The sequence below is a fragment of the Nilaparvata lugens genome, chromosome 3 (assembly GCF_014356525.2).
Source record: "Nilaparvata lugens isolate BPH chromosome 3, ASM1435652v1, whole genome shotgun sequence".
Lineage (NCBI taxonomy): Eukaryota > Metazoa > Arthropoda > Insecta > Hemiptera > Delphacidae > Nilaparvata > Nilaparvata lugens.
The window spans coordinates 47,306,985-47,329,487 of NC_052506.1; the positions used below are offsets into that span (position 1 = coordinate 47,306,985).

At 30.9% G+C, this 22,503-nt stretch overlaps 2 protein-coding genes across 2 annotated transcripts in view; both read right to left on the minus strand.

Annotated features, from left to right (window-relative positions):
- Positions 1 to 1,909: 1,909 nt before the first annotated feature.
- LOC120350466 (piezo-type mechanosensitive ion channel component-like) lies at positions 1,910 to 4,281 on the minus strand. The gene is made up of 3 exons (XM_039423907.1): positions 3,803 to 4,281; positions 2,898 to 3,018; positions 1,910 to 2,290 (listed from the first exon to the last, which is right to left on the minus strand). Exons 2-3 carry the CDS (start codon positions 2,949 to 2,951, stop codon positions 2,138 to 2,140), a joined length of 207 nt encoding a protein of 68 aa, XP_039279841.1. The 5' UTR covers positions 2,952 to 3,018; positions 3,803 to 4,281; the 3' UTR covers positions 1,910 to 2,137.
- An 890-nt stretch (positions 4,282 to 5,171) lies between these two features.
- Positions 5,172 to 22,503, minus strand: part of LOC111050150 (piezo-type mechanosensitive ion channel component) — a 153,067-nt gene continuing 135,735 nt past the window's right edge. Inside the window, exons 47-49 of the mRNA XM_039422810.1 lie at positions 16,217 to 16,454; positions 9,038 to 9,158; positions 5,172 to 8,209 (exon numbers count right to left, since the gene is read on the minus strand). Coding sequence (XP_039278744.1) covers positions 8,036 to 8,209; positions 9,038 to 9,158; positions 16,217 to 16,454 — 533 coding nt within the window. The 3' untranslated portion in view covers positions 5,172 to 8,035. The remainder of the gene's footprint in view (positions 8,210 to 9,037; positions 9,159 to 16,216; positions 16,455 to 22,503) is intronic.

Sequence of the window (22,503 nt, forward strand, 5' to 3'; positions counted from 1 at the left end):
GCAATATCGTTAACATAAAAATGACAAGAACATACAGGATACACAGTGAACACTTATGCGGTAATACAGGTACGCCTCTTATAATTTATTATTACTATTATTATAAATATCTTACTTTTATAATTTCTTGCCGCAATTCAATATATAGGCTAGTGTTCTTTGCAAAATTTTATATAAAAGGGGCAGTGTTTTGTTTGAATTATTCCGCAATATATCCGTGATTTAATTTTACTTCCCTCTTTATGTTTTAAAAACTTTTAAAAATGTAAATAACTTCAATCCTCTTTTCTGTAAATATTTATAAATTGTTTCAATATAGACCTAATATTCTTCAAATAATATGACCTTTCTTATGATATCTCTTATACCTATGACTTATAGTATGACCAATTTTCGAATAACACGATAATAAAATTCTGAGTTCGATTTTTTCTCTAAAAATTCATCAATCGATAAATTTCTTTTCTGTTCAAAAATTGGGTATGGTACTTCTTGTTATTTTATATAACAGTGAACAGTCAATATTAAATTCGAAAAAATTCACAACCATGAATTTTTTCAAAAAATTTTCCCGTTGTCAGCGCTATAGTATACTGAGCAACTAAATAATCCTCGTAGTCGATTATCCACCTCTTCAATGCCTATCACTGTTGGGCGCCAAATCATGTGGAGCGGTATTTGACTCGCCTCACATATGTAGAGAGATTTGCCAAATCATGTAGTGCTGAATCTAAATGCCTCACGTTGGGCCGGCAAATCATGTGGTGCGTTTTTTAACGGCTTCACACATGTAGGGTGAATCTTGTACTGAGTCAATGGTGTAGAGGCTATAAATTTTGCAATGCGTGTGTGGACGCTGAGTGAACACCAGACTGATTGATTCACTACAAGATTCATACAATTGTCGGAATCGCGGGAGGCCTAAACGCTCGCTCACCCTTGATTCTTCTAATGACAGATTGTATAATGATGAAATTTTTATAAGTAGTGTAGCGGACGCTAAACACTGAATACGGATACCTTAAAATTATTACCTGTGAAGAATGAGCATACAAAATCATACAGGTCGAGCAAAAATCCCGATGTAGATAATTTACGGGACTGCGTCTCTAATAAGTTCTGAAGGATTAAAATACGGTATTTGAACCAAATATCGTTCAGAATATATTTCGAGAACAGAGTCTTGTCGGGTTTTAAGCTCTATTGTAGGAATTTATATGATCTATGGCTGCCTCTGCTGTACAATTGATGCATTCGCTCCAAAGTCGAGGTAGGTAACAGATAAAAGCCGATATATGAGCAGGTAAGGACAAAGAATAAATATCTCGATCTGACCCCACTCGCTACATCCACTTAGACCTGTTCCAATATCCAGCTTGATTCAATTATTCCAATGATCGTATTCGATCGGTTCTTGATGATATAGAACGTATCAGACACAATAATTGACAGGCTTAAGAAATAATCGAACTCAGAAAGCGAATTAACAAAACTGAAATATATTATAATAAAATATGTAATCATACAGTGCAGGTTCAGAATTTGATTTACAGGTTGATAATAATTTAGCATTAACAAAAGGAGTTAAAAGTGTTCTTGTGCTTGCATGATACCATGCGTGATTCGACAGAATTTTACAATTGATAAAATTGAACAGTTTTGAAAAAATAGTGAAAAAATGAATTATAAAAATATTTTTTAAAATGCTCGGGGTCGTGGTTCAGGCAGCGGAGGATAGTTAATCAACTACAAATTCTTATAAATTTAATATGAATAAATTCTAGACTCTTAAATGCTAAAGCGCTTGTCGGCGTGGCCAATAATTTAACGAAGAAAAATTTATGTTTTTCTGCACTGAAATATTTTCGAAGCGTAGATTGGGGCCCCTTTTAAAACTTATAACTCACGAAGGAAGTTTAATCCATTTATAAAAAATATCCAACCACCTTAAACTATCTTGAGAATGTAAGCTGTTATAACATATAATTAGAGACTATTTTAAAAATACTAATATTATACATTTGAAATAAATCTACCCGCTCTAAACTCTTATGAAACCAAATACATTCAAAGGAGCTAAGAGTGTATTAGATAATATAAAATATATAACTAAAGGAAGTCATATAGAGAAACGACCTCACTCATCCTTTATCTTATACTTATCGGGCGAATGTCTCGTGACCTCTATGAGAGTCTGAGGTGACCTGTAGATGAACACCAATTTTGCATACAAGTCTTCTTCCAGAGAATACTCCTTGCTTTCTCTGGCCAAGTATATATTCCAGCACAACTGAAACAAAAACACAATAATAGGCATTAGATTCATTTTTTATCCTAGTTGGACACTGTTACTCAACATGGATCAAACAAATACTTGTATCTACAGAGGTAGATCTCACTCATACAAACGGAACTTCCATCAATACAAAGTATGGCAGGCAGTTATGAGAACAGGAAATATCGTATTTAAAAGAAAGGGAAAGTTCAGTATCAACACAATACATTCATATAATTTAACGTGATTAATAAGAGGGGCTTAACATATTTTGGGAACTATGAAATATGTGTGGATTCCTTTCCTATATAGAGTTCCTCTTCTGCAGTACAATGACCAAAAAATTGAAATATTGTGAAGAGATATTGGATGATTTGACCACAAATACGTATATACATAAAAGCTGATTTCCAATTTACAACTGAGAAATAAGTGTGATCGTATCTGGAAGAGGTATAATAATTCAAAATGTTTAATCGATTCAACATAAATGTAGTAGTACCTATCAGAAAACATGTTATAAAGTCCTTAGAATACATTGAATTTTGGTTAGCAGCCAGAACAAATGAGCAAGTCTACACTTTAAACGAAGAAAAGTATTAGAATAGAATAAGAACAGTACCTGTAGAATCCAGTCAACGCAGGGCATATCATCGAACATAATCCTGAAGGACATGCGGAATCTCCATGTTCGTATCAGTCTGTTGACCGTAAATATGGTGAGGGAGTACAAACCAATCAAGCTGAAATCACAAATAATTTCATTACTAATCAATCATGGAAGTCTTGTTACATTATTTGAGTATTATTATAAATTGCATGGAATTTTTTTTTTTTAAAGTCTTTGAAAAATTCAATTATTTATACAATGAACAAGTAGGCTGCACTGAATGGAGAATAAATTTAAATTGCGCAGCTCATTTTTTAAAAATTTTATCTCAAAAATAACAACTAGAATATGGTACTAATTCAAAAACAAGAATAATTAGTAGACAATCAATTTAAACTGAAATCATCTTTAAATAAAAAATGAAAAATATATATATTTCAAGCATGATAATTTATTAGAAATTATTGCATCCTCTAGACTTTATTGATTGTAATAAATATGTCGAATTAATATTTTGCACCTGGAAATTTGATTGTAGAAAAATCAAGTGTAAAGTTTCTTTATAGTGAAAAATGTCCAATAATAACAGCTTTGACATTAAATTTCCCAAACCAGATTAATGTATGAATAGTTATTAGACATTTACACAAAATTCAATTAGTTATACCGAAATACAATACTCCATATTTAAAAACATTTTCTATCGCGGTCATAATAATGAAGTACTCCAAAATGTTCATCCATACGGTACATCTAAAAATAATGAATGCCCACAGAAACTTTTAATACCAAACCCGAACAGGAGTACACAATTTGAAAATAAAATATGTATATTACCTAGGCCTACACTAAAATTGAAAGACATTTCTTCTTCTAATGGAGAAAAAAGACGATATCTAGTAGTGCAAAAGTCTTACCAGTTCAATTCAGATAAGTCAGAAACGTTTTTTACGAATCCACTAACTGGAAAAGAATGTTAATGGAAACTTGTACTGCATTCTTTTCTAGAAGTAAGAGATACACTGGTGTACACTGGTCTACCTATTCCTAAAAACTTGAAAAATTGCTTGAGTATTCACATTTTAAATACTTTTCAATCTAGAAATACTTTTACTCTTTCAATAGTCTCTTAACAAATTTGCTAATGATCATTATTCATATGATAGTCGAAAGCAAAATAAATCTTATGATCTAGAATAAAACACTTATGCCAAACACTTAATTCTTTCTCCAATAACTAAATCTTATGATGAAGAATTTATTGTAATGATAGTCAAGAGATTCAACCAGAAAACATATTCCGAGCAATGACTCAATTTTTTATCTCTATCAACTACCTATTTTAATAACGGTTTTCAAGTGTTTTAAGATTTAAGAAACTTCACGTCTCATCGACTCTTGATCTGGATATTGTTTGAATAATAAGTACCGTAATGACTCAATTTTTTATCTCTATCAACTACCTATTTTAATAACGGTTTTCAAGTGTTTTAAGATTTAAGAAACTTCACGTCTCATCGACTCTTGATCTGGATATTGTTTGAATAATAAGTACCGTATAAGAGCCACAGGTCAAAATAGATAGACCTGAAGCCTACAGAGAATAAATTGCAACATAATTTCTTTGTAGGTAGAACAAATAAATATCTACTTGCAAATTTATATTTTTTCATTAGAATCACGGTTTCCTTAATAACAATTTTTCTAAACAAATAAATTATATTCAGATTCAGATAAATTTTACATCGAATGTGAACTCAGTTGAAAGATGGTGCAGAAACTTACTAAGAAGTATCGTAAGACGCTTAAAATCACCGTAGACTTAGGTTTGATAAATCAATGTATGATGAATAGGTAGAATTACAATAAACAGCAACGAAATGACCTCATCAACAAAACCAGTATTATTCAGTCAAAAATCTACAGCAATATGACATTTGAGTAAATAAATGCGAATATTATTCACAAAGCACAATGAAACACTGAGAATTTCTTATGACTACAGTAGTGTTGAATAATGTTTATTCATATTTCATCCTACTGGAACCATGTTATTAAGTCGCATATTAGAAGTATATTCCAGCTGAATGTCAATGGTTATACTTCTAATCAGTAACATTTGATATTGTAAAAATATAATTTTAGAAACGAGAATCAGCATATTATATGATTGGGGTTTACATGAACATTTACAATCATAGAAGGTTTTTTTCTGAAACAGTCTTGGAACAATATATTTCAAGAAAATGATTGCGTGTATTGTTGAAAAAATAAATATTCTGAGACTTTTGTACTTTAGCAATTCATATAATTAGTTCCAAAACACTAGTTCAAAAAGGAAAATGCACCATTCAATGATCTTATAATACCCTATTTTGATGATGTTTTTAATTATCATCAACGATGATATCCCGACAAAAAAGTGTACCAAATAACATTTCTACATAATAGTTCTCTTAAATGATAAGGATAGAATATAGGCTGATCAATAATAAAAATGGACGTATGCAAAAAATTATTGATTAGGGCGGGTACAGTATATAATACGTACCGTAATTAACTTATTTTTATGTTTAGTAAGGAATTTATAAACACATTTATTTTCAAAGAACTGTAAGTACAGGATATGCTTTTTATAATAATAACAATTCCTCAAGTAAATAAATTATCCTCATGACTGACTAAATCCAGGACTTCCTACATAATAAATAGAGAGAGGTTCTGCTAAAGCGCTATGTGTTCAAAGGAAGGAACATGGATTTGAAGAAATAACCAAAGAATCTCTTCACTGAGTGAATTGTAATTGAAATTGATACAGTGCTTAATTAAACAATTCCAACACAAGATTTCTCTTCTTTTCTTTGAACTAAATGAGTATTTTCAAAACAAAATAATATAGTTGAAGATTATAATAGACCTTGAGTGTTGTAAAATAAAACATGTAAGTACAATAACACAGAATAACTTGATTTTATATGATCACTCCATGTTGAGATAATAAAATAAAGATGAATTGAATATGTTTTTGAAGTAGGAAGTACATTATTGCTGCCATAGATGAGCATTTTAAATAAAGTTATAAAAAATTGTCTTATTGTTCATGTGTTATTGCAAGAATTGTACTGTTTGGGACTTACTACCTAGCTATTATGAGATGCCTTGAAGAATGAAGAGTTCTACATGATATATGAGAATGATTGTCTAGTTAAGCATCATATTTTATTATTCTAAGGGCTAGGTGATTAAGTAAGAAAACGATAAAAATGTTAGGAATAATTTTAAAACAATAAAACATAAAAATGAAATAAAAACTATAAATTAATAACAAATAAATAATATTAACCGAATATATTAATTTTTCTTGATATTTGTAAATGATTGTTATCATTAAAATAAGATGCGCATTGAAAAGAAGTAGATATTTGAATGATGATTTACTCAAGCGTTACATCTATTCTACTTCTATCATCTTTTTCTATTCTAAATTCAATATCAAACGCTTTAAAAAATCAAAAGAGAATAATAACGTTATAGTAGTACATTTTTAAAATGCATTAACAATGATAATTGTGCGCTAATATATTAGACTACACACTACATACACAGGTTTCCCAAAATTCATTGATAAGTTGAGACAAAAGACTCAATGTTATAAGCTAAAGACTAATGTTTTACATCTTAAATAGTAAGTAAACCTACGAATAGGTTCATAAAAACGAAATAAAATTATATCCATACCTTCCTAGTATATAAACTTTTTAACATTCTAAATCCTAAACATTTTACAATTTATTATATATGATTGATGAGTTATATATCAGAACAATGTGTTTATATTTTCTGAACTATCCTTGAAGCTAATATCTTTCTGGGGTCCATGAAAAGGCATACGATGAGGAAGGTGATAATAAAGCACAATTGGTGAATCAATTGAAATAGAATAGATGAGTCAAGTTGTAAACATTGACGATTTAAGAGTATAAAAGATGATTTAGGCCTAGACGTATACGAGGTTGGTACAGTACAGAGTCGCTTTAAAATTACTCTCTAGATAAAAATTGGACATTAGGAAGCGATCATGATCGATGTAAAATACATAAATTAAAATACAAAATGTACTTTCTCAATTACTCAAGATAGAGAAAGAAACAAAATGGATGCTAGTGGATAATATTATCTGGGTGTGGTTGTTTTTTTTTGCATTGTATGTTTCCACAACTCTTTAATTTTGACTTTTAATTGTAATTTACTATATATTTGTAATTTACAAGCTTACTCGTTTACAAATATGTCATGAGTTCCTTGCGAAATTGCGGTTTCAATAACAATGATCCACTATGAGTGGATTATCTGATAGATTCTGTCTGAATGATAAGCAATCTCAATTCAGCTTAGACCTTATTGATAACTTGAACGTAAACACATTTTATCTGGATGATGAGATTACTATGCAAATGACTTAGTATGATGATTTAGGAGCGAAAAATGTAATAAAATATAGTAAAATTACTGCTCATGAAATATTCATCACAATGACTTCTCTGACTAGACAAAATAACTTTATACCTATTTTAGACTTTACTGTGGATGGATGAATTTCATTCAAATAAGTATCATGAGAATATCCGATAAGAAAAAACAATCATCGATAAATGCTTCTTCGAACACAAATTGTATGCAATGATTTTCATTCTCAATTGAAATCAAGTACTTAAAAGCTACCACTAGTTCCGATTCACAGATTAGCTATACAATAGTTTGAATCGAACAATACATACTTTAGATTACAAACTGACTTATATATTAATTACGTATTTAAATATTCAACCTTATAGGGCAAGGTTTAAAAGGTCTCAAAATGATTATCATGACAAGATATGGAAGATACAATATTTTTAAACTATTAATCACCAGTGAAGCTCATGACTAAAAACAATCACTTGTATATCAACGCTAAATACGACAAACTACTTCTACATCTCCTGTAAAGAGCTCAGAAAATCTTGAATAGTCAAGATATTTAAATATTTCAAAGATAGCAAGATTATTTACAAAACTCTCAATGTAGGATGATTTTCAAATTGGGTACTTATCGTAGTTTTGGTTCATGTTTAACAAGCTAATTGAGGGAGTTGGGTGGGTCTCTAATCTCAATTCTCTAATGGTGGAATGTCTTCCTCTTCATTAGCAGGCACTTCGTCTGGAGGTCTGGTCCACTTTATTAACGTCTCTGGTGAACGATACAAGAACACTAATTTAGCAAATAGGTCTTCTTCCAGATCCAGTTCACCACTTTCTCTCACAAGATAGATGTCACGGCACAGCTGAAAATCGCAGAACCAAGTTATTAATGCAACACGAGATTTTTAGTGTAACAAAAATAGAAGGGATAAAGAGAAACGAGTCATCTCATTCAATCAATCAATCGCAAGTGAAATGATAAAAATGAAAACAATTCTATAAATAGAAAAAATCACATAATTATTTAGCACAGAAATCTTATGTGTTAAGTAACTAACATCCAAATGAGTTATCTATCAGAATTTTAATGTATCTTTATAGGACTACTTGATAGTTTTTTTATAGAATCACTAATACACTTTTTTCTTTTCTCCGAAGACACGACCGGTTTCGGCCAATAATGCTATTATCAAGTGTCCAAATTTGCATAATTATTTCAAAATAACATAATTTGCCGGAACCCGTCGTGTCTTGAAAAAATAATAAAGGATACGGTACTGATAATTCTTTATAAATTTCTTTAAATATCCATAAACTATTGTCAAATCAATCCATAAAACCTGTTTTCAATACTTGCATTTGAGAAAACATGAGAAATAATACTGAAATAATACTTATCAAAACATTTTTTTTTTAATTCTTATTAATTATTATAAAAATGGAATACAATGACAGAAAATAAAGTCAATTTATTAAAGAATGGAAAATACTATCCAAATGAAATCTTATACGTTTTTTCAAGAACATATAAGATAAATTTGATTGACATTGCAATTGAGAAGAAGGTTTTAATTACAATGAGTAATTTCGTTCAAAAACTGATCCATTGGTTTGTAAAATTGAATCTTACAAAAAACTATCAACTATGCACAGAATAATTCTCAATTGAACTAGTTTGATTGAAAACTTACCTGAAGAACACGATCAATGTAAGGCATGTCATCAAACATGATACGGAATGAGACACCAGTGAAGAATCCTCTTATGAATGAGTGTACAACGATCACGAATGTTGTGTACATTCCAATAATCCTGTAATAGAACAATAATATTAAGATGATATATCTACAGCAATCAATTTGAAAGGCCTGAATGGCTTCAAGTTCTTTTTTAGTAAGCAATGTGCTCATAAAACACGCATTACGTTCAAAGGTTCAAAATATAGAAAATTCAAACAATCAGCATTAATTTTTAACAAAGAAGCATTACGGGATCAAAATGAATGTGAATGAAAGCATAAGAAGATACACAACTACAGTATATGTTGATACAGTAGTATACGGGTACTGATTATACAGTGAAGAGGAAAATTGATAAAGGAAGACATTGACACAATCAATACAAATAAAAAAAATCATGATGAGATTTAAGATGAACATTATGACAAATACAAATACATTTTTTTATCGTATACATAACAATGAGATAAATTTGGATAAAACACTAAAAGCAACAAAGTACTATTCAACAAATATATAGAACAACAATAGGTCAACTTAATCATTCTGGATGAATGGGGGCAATTTAGCTAGCCTTAATCAAGGTGGTCTAAATAATAGATTAATCATGTTGAATGTAGATATTTTGTAATTCATCAAATTAATTGTCATTAGCCATTAATATTTCCAATAGTATTTTACTTTGGCAAACCAATTATTACCTCAACATTGATATTCATTCTTGCCGATACAATAAATTTATCACTACATCGATTGTACTACAGTCTGCTGTGCTGTGAATGAATGAATATCCTGATATGAGAATTTACATGTTCAAAGATCAAGGGAATTTTATTGTCCATTCACTATAGTTTTCAGTATTCATTCATTGCTCTATACATGGAGAATGGGAATTCAAGAAACATACTTCACAGGAAAAAATGAATAGTAAATTAAATTAATAATATTAAATTAATATTAAAAACTATTCATTTTTAATGCAAAATGAATAGTAATCCTCTCAAATTTTGTTGAATGAAGGAAATGTGGATGCAAATGTATTGGCACATCAATAAAAAGAAAATAGACATTCCCATAATTTACATACTGAACGTGCACAAGAAAATACACAGGCATTGATAACACGGAAAAATGAGAAAACGAGCTGATGAATGATACAATTATGATGGATGATTTACTTTCTAGTGTTGCATTGGTTACAGAGGTGGAGATGAAATGAACAATCAAGCACAAGCAAGAATGGATAACAATGAGAAGAGAAGGTTTCAATTACCTTGATGTATGGACGACCAACGATTTTAGTTTTGTCGCATTCTTCTCATGCAGGGCAGGGCAGGGCATTCCCGACCAGGAAAATGTGTATTTAAAGTTAGTGCTAGGGAATGGATGTTAGAGGTTAAAAGAAAATTGGTTAAAGTACGAGTAGAACGTGAATCATAAAGGTAAATAACACTCAACCCGATAGATATACTAGGTAGTAGCTCTAATCACTGCTGGTTGGGATTCGAAGGTTATCTACATCAATAAAGAGGACAACATTCATTATTCTATCAAATCTAGTCGAATAAGATTCAATTATATTGATTAAGTAGTTTTATACAACAATTTATTATTGTAATACACAGTGTTCTCACAGCAGTATCACTGACTAGCAAAAACTCAATAGTTGCTCCAACAATTCGAACAACTATAGTATCAGAGTGTAGATTGTTCAAGCAAGCAGTCAATAATAATTATTTATTCGTCTACATTAAACATCAGTTCACAATATTAAAATACCTAGTTACTACTTGCACTACAATCGATTTTAATTCAATATTTCGCTTAATATTTTAAATTTACAATCAATTTCATTTTTTTAATTCAATCAAGGAAATTTTGATAACGCATCTACTTGGAAAACTGTTGATTTACAGAAATTATACAATTAGACAATAACATTCAAGTATTATTGAATGATACAAGGAAAATCACGCTATAAACTTATTCAAGACTTTAACAAGCATGAAAGCATGCATTTTCAAACTTCCATTTACGAAATTAATCTACATTTTGGTTTAAATAGTTAATAGGATAAATAGTATCAATATCATAGTAAAGTTGATTAATTAAGTAAATTGAGGGAATACAAACCGAGTAACATGCATAATAACGCATCAATATTGGACCGCATCACAATTCTATCAAATTTGCATACCCAAACGTTCTAATACTCAATAATCAACGGAAAATAGTAATGTGATAATCTTGATTTTTCCGATTTAATAAAAAAAAAGGAAAATTGAAAAACTTGAAAATGTTGTTGAATATTCCTGAAGGAAAATTTCTTGATGAAGTTCAATGCTAGCAACAAAAACAAATTTATATTGTATTATTAAAAAATAGACTATTTCTACATCGAAATATCCTGAAAATGATGAGATACTATACTATTATTTATTTTTTGAGAACCAAACTCTTCTAAAAATAGAATAGGGCCAAGAGAACTGTGATTACCAGGTTAGTAGGTTAATGTAGCCGATAATACAATTAATCTATTAGTCTATCAGTAACATTAAAAAAACTGTAGAAATGGAACAACTGAACTTAAATCAGAGTTCATTATCTGTATTTTGTTACATGTACCTGGTTGAATATTTTATTAAACAACACATTTAAAATCTATGATAGCACTGAGTTAACAAATTAAAGCTCCATTCCCACTACAAAGGCTACAAACACATATTCTAAAATGAAAAATACATTATATTTTTATATGTTGTCAAGTCATTCCACAACACACACACGCACCACACCAGTGCCATCATCATCATCTGACAGTGTCACCAACCTCTCAATACAACATCTCCCTCCTTAAAGGGTATCATAAAATGATACAAACATAATATAAACTTAATTCTACATATTACAAATTCAATTCAATGAGAATAAATTTTACAAATCCAATCGCCCTCTATTCCTAATTATTCTACCATATCTTGATCTCCTTAAACCAATATTTTGATTATTATCATTTATATTTTGATAATTTCCAAAATTGAATTAAATGGAACGTTATCTGCTACAACAAAATTTGGTATACCATGTGTTGCAAAAATTGATGATAGTATTCGAATAGCATCATTTGCTTTTTTATTCCTCAATTTCCTAACTTCCAACCATTTTGACAGATAATCTACTAGTACTAAATAGCTATCTCCTGCATAATCAAATAAATCTACAGCAACTTTTTGGAATGGAAGATCTGGTATTTCATGAGGTATTAACGATTCTTTTAAATTTTAGGCTTAAATTTTTCACTAATAAGACATTGCGAAACCAGATCTCATTATTAAGACCAGGCCAATGCACTACTTGTCTAGCCCGTGACTTTGTCTTTCTAATTCCAAAATGACCTACATGCAAATCATTAAAAATTTCCTTCCTGATTTTTGTAGGAATGACAACTCGTTCACTTAGAAAAAGCAAACCATTTTCAACACACAGATCATCTTTCAACGTATAATACAATCTAGCTCTATCACTTACATTATTTCTATTTTTAGGCCATCCATTATTCAAATAATTAATTTACTTCCTGTAATATTTCATCATCTTTAGTAGCAACTTTTATAAATTCTTTCTTTCTATCAGAAATCAATACATTATTAAATAATCCTACACAGTGAACAACTTCATTCACAAAATCATCACATCTGTCAGAACTATCTTTCAAATAATCCCTGCTCAACAAATCAGCAACAAACATTGATTTACCTGGCAAATACTCAACTTGTAAATCATATTTCAACACTTTAAGTTTTAACCGTTGTAAACTTGGTGAAACTATATTGGCAATCTGCTTATTCATCAAAGACACCAAAGGTTTATGATCTGTTAGCACCTTGACTTTCCTACAATATATATATAATTGCTAAGAATTCTTTCTCAATTTGTGAAAAATTTTGCTCAGCATCTGACATACTCCTGGATGCATATAACATAGGCTGACCATCAACCAATAAACAACAACCTATTCCACTTTTTGAACTATCACACTGAATAGAAATTTCGTTTGTTTCATCAAAATTAGCTAAAACTGGAGTTTTTCCTATCAGACTTTTTAACTTATTCAATACATTTGTGTGACAATCCAGCCATTGAAATTTAACATCTTTCTTGAGCATTTCTCGAAGTGGTGCAGTTATAGATGCCATATCTGGGATGAATGCCCTCAAATAATTGAAAAGACCCATTAATCGTTGTAATTCAGTCTTATCTTTGGGATTTTCCAGTACCAACAATGCCTTAACACTTTCTGGATCTGGAGTGACCCCTTTAGCAGTAAAAACATGACCAAAGAATTTGACTTCATCTACTTTATACTGGAGCTTGTCTGAATTAAATTTTATGTTCAACTTCAAAGCCCTGTCTACAATTTGCTTCATTATTTTATTATGTTCTTCTTCAGTTTCTGTAGCAACAAGTATATCATCAATGTATATTACAATATTAGGAATATCCCCAAAATTTTGTGAGTTTACTTTCTGAAATATTTCTGCTGAATTAATCAAACCAAATGGTAAACGATTGAACTTATATAATCCAAATTCTGTATTGAAAGTGCAATACTCACTAGAAGCATCATCTAATGGTATGTGATAAAATCCTTCCCTCATATCCAAAACACTAAAGAATTTCTTGTTAGATAATTTACTACAAATGTCATCAAAGGTGGGAATTATGTAATACTCACGCTTTACAGCTTTGTTTAAATCAATTGGATCCAAACATATTCTAAGAGATTTGTCACTTTTTTCAATTACAACAAGATTACTCACCCACTGAGATTACTGGAGATTACTCATCCAGTTTAGGTTGATCCACTTTAGAAATAATCTGGTCTTTCTCTAATATTGTTCCAATTTGCTTTTCAATCTATCTTTTATAGCAAACGGTATTCTCCTAGGTGGTTTCACTACCGGTGTTACTTACATCATCTTTTAGTTCAATATGACAGAAATATTCACATTTCCCAGTACCATAAAAAACATGTTTGTTTTCATTTATAAACCTCTCTTTACTATTATTACCCTGACCTGTTTTAAGTGTCTCAATACTTTTCAAATACCCTAGTTTCATTGCAGCCTGTAAACCAAGAATTGGCTGTATATTTTCTTTCAACTGTGAACTATCAATTACAACAAAAGGAAAGGTTATATTTTCTCCAGTTTTCCTAGTACAATCTAAATTGACTATTCCCACAGGTTTAATTTGAAATCCCCCATAAGCTTTAAGAGTAACTTCTGTTTTTAATAACTGCTTTGTTCCTGTAAAACCTGATAGTATGGAAAGTGGTATTGATATTTATATGTTGTCAAGTCATTCCACAACACACACACGCACCACACCTGTGCCATCATCATCTGACAGTGTCACCAACCTCTCAATACAACAGCATCATAAGTCAAATTCGGTCGAAAAGTGGAAAATTTATTGTTGAGTGTACTTAAGCCCATATTCCAATACACAAAAAATGGCCAATATCTATATTCAAAGCTATGTATCTCGGTAACCCCTTATTATAAAAATCATTACTTGATCTTGAAATGTACAATATAACTTCCTCTTTTACTTGTTGTAGACAATTTATGAAAAATTATTTTCGTAGAGTGAGATTTGATTGTTGAAAAAAATCCGGAAATTGTAGATATTTTTATCATATTAACGGTTTTGGCAGTACTATGATAGGGAAAAGTGATTCATGATGGATTTTAGGTAACTCAGCTTGTAGAGGATGAATTTATCTAGAATTTAGAATCAATCGTGAGTTTCTATGATGTGTCAAACTCGTTTTAGAAACTCTTGATCAACAGTAAAATAACGAAAAAATGTAAAAACTGAAATCGCAATTTTTGAAATCTTCTGAAACTTTCGAATGGTACAGTATTGGAATTGAAAGCATTATTTATTGGAATGGGCAGAGGGGGACAATTTTCACATCTTCACTAGATTAGGAAATTTTATCAGAAGTATTTCAAAAGATATGCAGCTTTGAATATAGAAATTGGTCATTTTTTGTGTATTGGAATATGGGCTTAAATACAATCAACAATAAATTTTCCACTTTTCGACCGAATTTTACTTATGATGCATGATTTTGGACCGCCTTGACCAGCCGAGAAGAATGAAGTGTAGTACGATGGAATCTGAGCATTTTGTCAGAAGTTATAAGTGTTTGAAATTTTGATCCTTGAGGTGTCCTTAATCGCGCCTCTCCACTAGAAAATACTGAAATGAAGTGTATCTAACGGGTGATTCTCATAGAACATAATCTTGTGAACTAATGACATTGTGCGAAATATCAATGTGAAGACAATGTAGTTGGTGATGATGGTTGAAGCTGAAAATTACGTGTTTTTCACAGTACAAGGAGCAATGTTGTCTGGTGTACCTGGAAATTTATATGAGATAGAGCGCTCTACCTGATCTCAGATTGTAGAGAACAAAAATACGCCCAGAGGGATTTTGAATTATACATCTAAATGATAACAATCGGAAGATATTGTTGATCACAAACTAAAATTCATCAAATTTGATTTTCTCTTCAAATTTTACTCATTTTTGAAAAATTATAACTCAGAACTCATTGGAGATAGAGAGTTCCGAATAATCTCATTCTATTCAGAATTTCATAATCTAGAAAAAATAATAGAGTTTTTCTATTCGATAACGAGATTTAGCAGAAATAGATGAAAACTGGAAAATGAGCCGAAAATACGAGGTTTTTTGGTCACCCTGTATCTAGCACAAGGAAATTTTTCATGAAGAAATTGGTTCTGGACTTCTCTTATGTACCCAAATAATATATTAAAAAATCAGAACTACAATATAAATTGCAAGCACACCCCCTTTTTTATGTCTATATTGACTGGACTAGTATTAGATCTGTCCAATATGAATAGACAATAAACTACATAGTTGTAATATCGTATCCTACAAAAAATAACAAAGTTTTTGACTCTTTTGACTCAGTTTCTAGTCTCAAATTCCAGTGAATGAGGGCCTCCTGATTGGAAATTTAAGCTGAGTGGATCTGGACTGGCTGATGTAGAATAAATTTCGAATGTATTCACTTGAAATAATACTCACCCTTTTCCAGAGATGAAATTGAAGGTGGGCGGGAAGGCCTTGTCGTTGAAGGTGTACATGATGAGGTTGTCACAGGTGTGCTCGTAGGGCAGCTTGGACAAAATGTCCTTGTAGATGGTGTCGTTGCAGTCCTCCTTGATCACCCACCACATCACCGTCGGCTCTTCGCCGGTTGCGTTCAGTCTGTGCAGGTCCATCCTCACATTCCTGAACTCGTCACCGTCCGGACCTTCATCATCTGCACACAACAAAATTATAAATCATCAAATAATTATACAAAATAAACACACAAAATGATAATAACATCATCCTCTGTTCAACAAAAATCGAATAATAAATTATTTATTTATACATTGATACATAGGTTACAATATCATTCTCAACTATGAATGGTTGGGAAAGGAACAACAGGCTTAAAGCCCAAAACTGTTCCTTTCCCAAATTTAGATAGAAATTGTCCAAAAATAGGTTATGTTTACACTTTACGATTTTTTCCAATTTTAAGTCCAAAATATTTATAAAGTAGGAATTTAGAATTAGGAAAGTTGAGAACCAAATTAAATAAGATTACTTAACTAAATCATCACTAAGAAAAGAATACCAAAATTAGATGCCGTCAACCACTTCGAAAACGTCTCCTACTGCAAACATTGACAAAAGCGTGAACATCCTGATATTGTATTTAATTTTGATGTTCTTTTCATAATTATTGTACTGTATACCGTATTCTTCAGCATTTGAAAAAATTCTATCTCTCATTTGTATTGTAATCTCACTTTGATTAGATTAAAAAGATGAATAACTTTAAGCTATAGTATAGGCTATTATAGGATAATGACTACGAATGAAAAATATTATGGAGAGAGAAAAAGAGAGAAGGAACAAAAGTAAATGGAAGAAGAATGATAAATGAATGGATCTTTTTACTTGGGCATTTAATAAGAACATGAAATTTTAAAATGACTGTAATTGAGAAGTAGCACAATAACTGGCGCAATATTGGATGGATTATGGACACTGAGTAAGCTATGATAAAATTATATGCACGATTACAATGCAGGATTTGACTACAATGCAGGATGAAATACATAGTGATATGAGTAGAAGAGGGAAAATAACGATAGAAGTGAAAATTCAGCGGGCCATCAAAGAGAAGGAGAAAAGAATCCTTTTTTCTATTAGTACTGTATTGACTAGAGAGTATTCTAATGTTGGCCATGAATATAACAAAATTACTATTATTGTAATCTATATCTATAATATAACTAGCTGGTAACCCGTGCTTCGCAAGGGTCTATTTTAAAACGTAACAAACTGAAAACTTGACGTGATGAAATCTAGAAGAATTGAAAATAGGCCTCATCAATAGGAATCATCGGTTAATTAAGAATTCATATGCAACATCTCAGTCCAGTAGTTCAGACGTGATGATGCGTCAAACATAATTTTCCTATCCTTTACAGGTGTATATGCGTGTTAATTAAGAATTCATATGCAACATCTCAGTCCAGTAGTTCAGACGTGATGATGCGTCAAACATAATTTTCCTATCCTTTACAGGTGTATATGCGTGTATAAGCCAGTTCTTTCCTTCATTATAGCATAGAAGATGATAGATAGATGGATTATATATCAGTATCTTTGAATTAAAATAACTTTTGAGAGGTTTGAGATATCAATCTGCGGTTTTAACCATATTTTCTCTTGAAATCCTGTATCGAGATCATATATCATATGACCAACTTTCAATTTTAAAAAAAGTTGGATTCAAAATGGCGGCTCAAAAATGGTGGACGAAATTTGGGTCGATGGGAAACCTGTTTTTATTATTCAAATATGATTCCAAATCATACCTATCTTCTAATTTCCCTTTCAAAAGAAATGTTCAACTGCTTCCATACAACAACTGGAAGCCTGAAAAACTGAAAACTTGATGTAATCAAATCTTGAAGAATAGAAAATAGGCCTATAATCATCCTCGGTTAATTAAGAATCTATTTGCAAAATGTCAAGTTAATCAGTCCAGTAGTTAAGACTTGATTATGTGTCAAACATAATTTTCCTATTCCTTAAGTGTATAAGCCAGTTCTTTCCTTTATTATAGTATAGATTATTATGTTGCTTTGGCCTGTGATCTGTATAAATGTCCTGTAACATCTAAAGGTGCTACCACACATGCTGAACCGAACCACGAACCGCGCAGCAAACCGTGCATTCCGCCGAACATCGCGCCTTTCAGCGAACATGAGCATGTTTCATAAAGTTGAAAATCAGCTGTTAAACATTCGCCGTACCGTACTCCGAACCGTTCGCCGTGCCGCTCGCCTCAGTTTTAACTGTTCGCCATACCGCACTCCGAACGCTGAACTTTTCAGCCAATCAGAGTCCTCCATTACAATTCGCCGTGCAGTTTGCTCTGCAACTTTGGCTATCCATCACAAGTGTAAACATGCGAACACGTTCACGAACATGAATACAGAAGTATATGGGTCTTTTTTTATTTTGATTAAATTCATGTTTTGGACAATTCATTGTTAGGAATGATAAATTGATAAGACCTAATAAATATTTTCTAATTCGAATAAAATAGCATCTGGAAAAATACCAATATTGAAATATTGTTGACCAAGAACTTAGTACAACAATTCATTCAACTAATTCTGTACTGTTAAAATTATAATAATTTTTTTAAAATTGTAAATCAATTCCATCAACTAAACATGGACTGACTGAAATAAATACTTAAATTCTCATGAATTTAATTAAGAGAATTTTATAAAAAATCTACAGTTTAGATCATATCTAAATCCACAAAGAGTTCGATTGTTATTGGCAAGAAACATGTGATTCAATGCAGAAATCATTGTTATTTTACTAAATGATAGGATAAGTTGAATAGTTTCCCTTTTAGGGGGAGTTTTGTCAACCCTACAAAACTCATTTTTCATTTGATGAAATATCGAAAAGGTGCATAGGACCTTATTTTTTTGTTCAGCTTGCCAAAATACCCCTCATTTCAATATTAAAATTTTCGACTGACTGTACACTGAGTCAATCATTCTATCAGGGCTCGAATAATTTTGGAATTGTAATTAAATAAGAATGGAAGAGAATAATTTATATAATGTAAAAATATCAACACCTTTATTCAAAGACATATTAACTGTATGTGTATTCATATTGCCGATGCAGCATTGATAAAACTTTAGACGTTTATTTAGCACTTTGTCTCAAAAACTGTTCTAGCTGGAAAATTAATAATCCATGCCACGTGTAGCCCTATACATTGCATCAGAAAAACGAAGTTTCAAAACTATGTTTTTTCTAAAGGTGCATTTTTGTTTGTGCGTAAATTTCCGATTGCTGATTGTCAATAGATGGTCCAGGAAATATGCGATGTACAATGAATTACACAGAATTCCATCTTCTATTTTAGGATGAATATGAAAATTCATTCAAACAAACAGACATAGATAGATTACAATGATCCATGATAGACATGGATGGATTAAAATCCATAAGTCAATGCTAAAGATTTTTGGAAATGTCATCTATTAATAATAATTACAATAGAATGTGAGTGTTTTTTCAATTAAAAGTTTTATTAAATACGATAGTAATAATAATAATTAATTAATTTGATTGCAAAATTTTACATTAAATAAGTATTTGATAAAATTCAAGTTCAATAGTAATGAAAACAACTTCCTTTTAAAAATAATTTATAATAATACGTTTCGAGGGAAAAAATTAAGAACAAAAAAAAAGTTGAAAGTCTTGGGATTCGAACCTAGTGTCTTTCGCTTCAAAGCCGACTGCTTTACCAATACGCCACGACTTTGGTTAGAATCAGATGTCTTGAAACAACGTTATAACGTCCATCGCATCGCATTATCCTTATTCTTATTTTGCTACCTAGATAAGAATGAAAATAGTGGTATATTTCATTTAAAAAAAGATTCAATTCGTTCCTGTCTTATAATTCATAACGATATTCATTAATTTTTGCATCTACTTGTGAAGTGATACAAATAAATTGAAGAAAATGCCATCAGCAATATTCAAATATGCTGTTATATTTTAGGATGGACCACGATTCAATTCGCCCCCGAAAGAGATTATTATATTAAATGATTATTCATAGCACTTTGTTAAAAATAATTCGACACATATTATTTAAAATGTTTGTTCAAAAATCTGAATAATATAGCTAGTAATTGGGTTCAACAAATTTTCGTTTCTGATGTTACACGGATTTCAGTAGGCTACATACGGTACCGTACCTAACCTTCATCATACTTGAATTACATCTCCGATGTTAAGAAAAAGTTGTCAATATTTTGCCAATTTAGGAATTTGTCAGTGTAACAATATTGTATGTTGACTATATTATTGTATTGATTTCATTTAAAATCAAAACTCTTACATAATTATTCTATAACATAATTTAACTCACCGCTCGTACCGGCGGCGGTAGTGTTGTATGGTAGATGATTTTCAGTATTTAATATCGTATTTAAAGATTAAAAAAACAGCTTTTCGAAAATTTGAAAGATTTAGAATCTAGGATCAATAAAATGTTGTTATTCAAAACTTAACAACTCACAATAATATAATATTATCACAATCGCTATAAGCTTCCAGCATTTGTATCAAAACTCCGGTATTGAAACATGAGCTTCCTGTGTCCAATCACATATATTGCAACACATTGTTACCAGCGTATCAATTTCTCTATGAGCTTCCTTTATACAAACACATCTACAACAATGTAGGTACCGTATGCCTTATGATGTTCCATGAATTAATTTGAACATTAATTCTGAAAAATCTAGAAGGAAAATTGAAATTTGGACTTCGAGGTGCACGAAATTGATATTTTTAGAATCTATGTGCAAAATTTGGAGATTGAATCATTCCCGTTTTTCCGGTATGCAATCCACAAGTTGACATGTTTTGATGCAAACAAACGAACAAACTCAATCCTACTCTCTCTTAGTATATTATAGAAGATATACTAGTAAACGACTGCAAGAGATAGGACTGGAACAGAATAGTGGTGAAACTATGATAGCGCCAGAAGTGTCTCAAACACAATAGTAGGTAGGTACTACATGAACTTTTTGAAAGTGATTTGAAAACAAAAATGTTAAAACAACAGAACTGAAAGTTGTCTACCTTATCATTCTACCTCCATTTAGAGAGACTTTTGTTTGAGCCAAATGTAAATCTATATTATATAAAAATGAATGACTGTTTGTGTGTTTGTTCCCTATAGACTTGAAAACTACTTGACATAACGGCATCAAACTTTGGGAATATATTGTGTGAATATTGGGATGGTTTCTGAAAAGAAATTTTTAAAGGGGGGGCCAATAATAATTATTTATTTATTCATTCTACATAACTATGTTTTCGAAATTGTTCTGATAATATGATTTAGCATCTAAAGTTACCAGCTGTAATAAACACGTCACCCTGTGATAAATTGTGTACTGATATTAAAACGGTAGTTTGGAGTTGAAGTATAGTTGATTGGTATCAGCTGTAGATAATGGTTCCTTAGAAGACCTATACAAATAATTATCACGAGAAAAAAATTATTCACGTGCGAAAGAGAGTTGTTCATAATCCACCTCATGGAAGAGAGTTGTTCATATTGTATTTATTAATTACTGAAGAATGACAGAATAGGTAATTTACAATTTTTTTGAGTTTAGCTTAGCTTATATTCATCCTAAAATGGAAGATGGAAAGAATATGGAAATTCTGTGTGATTCATCGTACAAGATTCCAGTTCTAATCCAAGGTGATGCATCACAAGACGCTTTAGGATGTTGTTTACTACAGAACAACAAGCCAATTTATTTCTCATCACGATCTATGAACTCTTCTGAATGTGAATATGCCCAAATTGAGAAGGAACTCCTTGCTATTGTATTTGCTTGTGATAAATTTCACACCTATATGATACGGTCATGATGAATTGACTATACATACTGATCATATGCCATTAGTTTCAATAATGAAGAAACCATTAAACAACATACAGAATAACAGAGCTCGTCGATTGAGACTAAAATTAATGCCTTACCGCTTTAGCCTCCAGTACTTACCTGGGAAAAACATGTATATTGCTGATTATTTGTCAAGGTGCGGTGTAAGAACTAAAGAAAAAGTTGATTTGATCATGGCGGATATGGTTCATTGTGTTATTGAAAATGGTGAAGTTGATTTTTCAGAGAAACGCTTGAATGAATTTGTAAAAGAAACACACAATGATGATG

Excerpts from the sequence above, each read along its gene's own strand:
- LOC120350466 (XM_039423907.1), bottom strand. The coding sequence starts at position 2,951 with ATGTCCTTCAGGATTATGTTCGATGATATGCCCTGCGTTGACTGGATT. Across the intron at positions 2,291-2,897 it reads GCGTTGACTGGATTCTACAG|TTGTGCTGGAATATATACTT; the intron begins GTACTGTTCTTA and ends TTTTTGTTTCAG.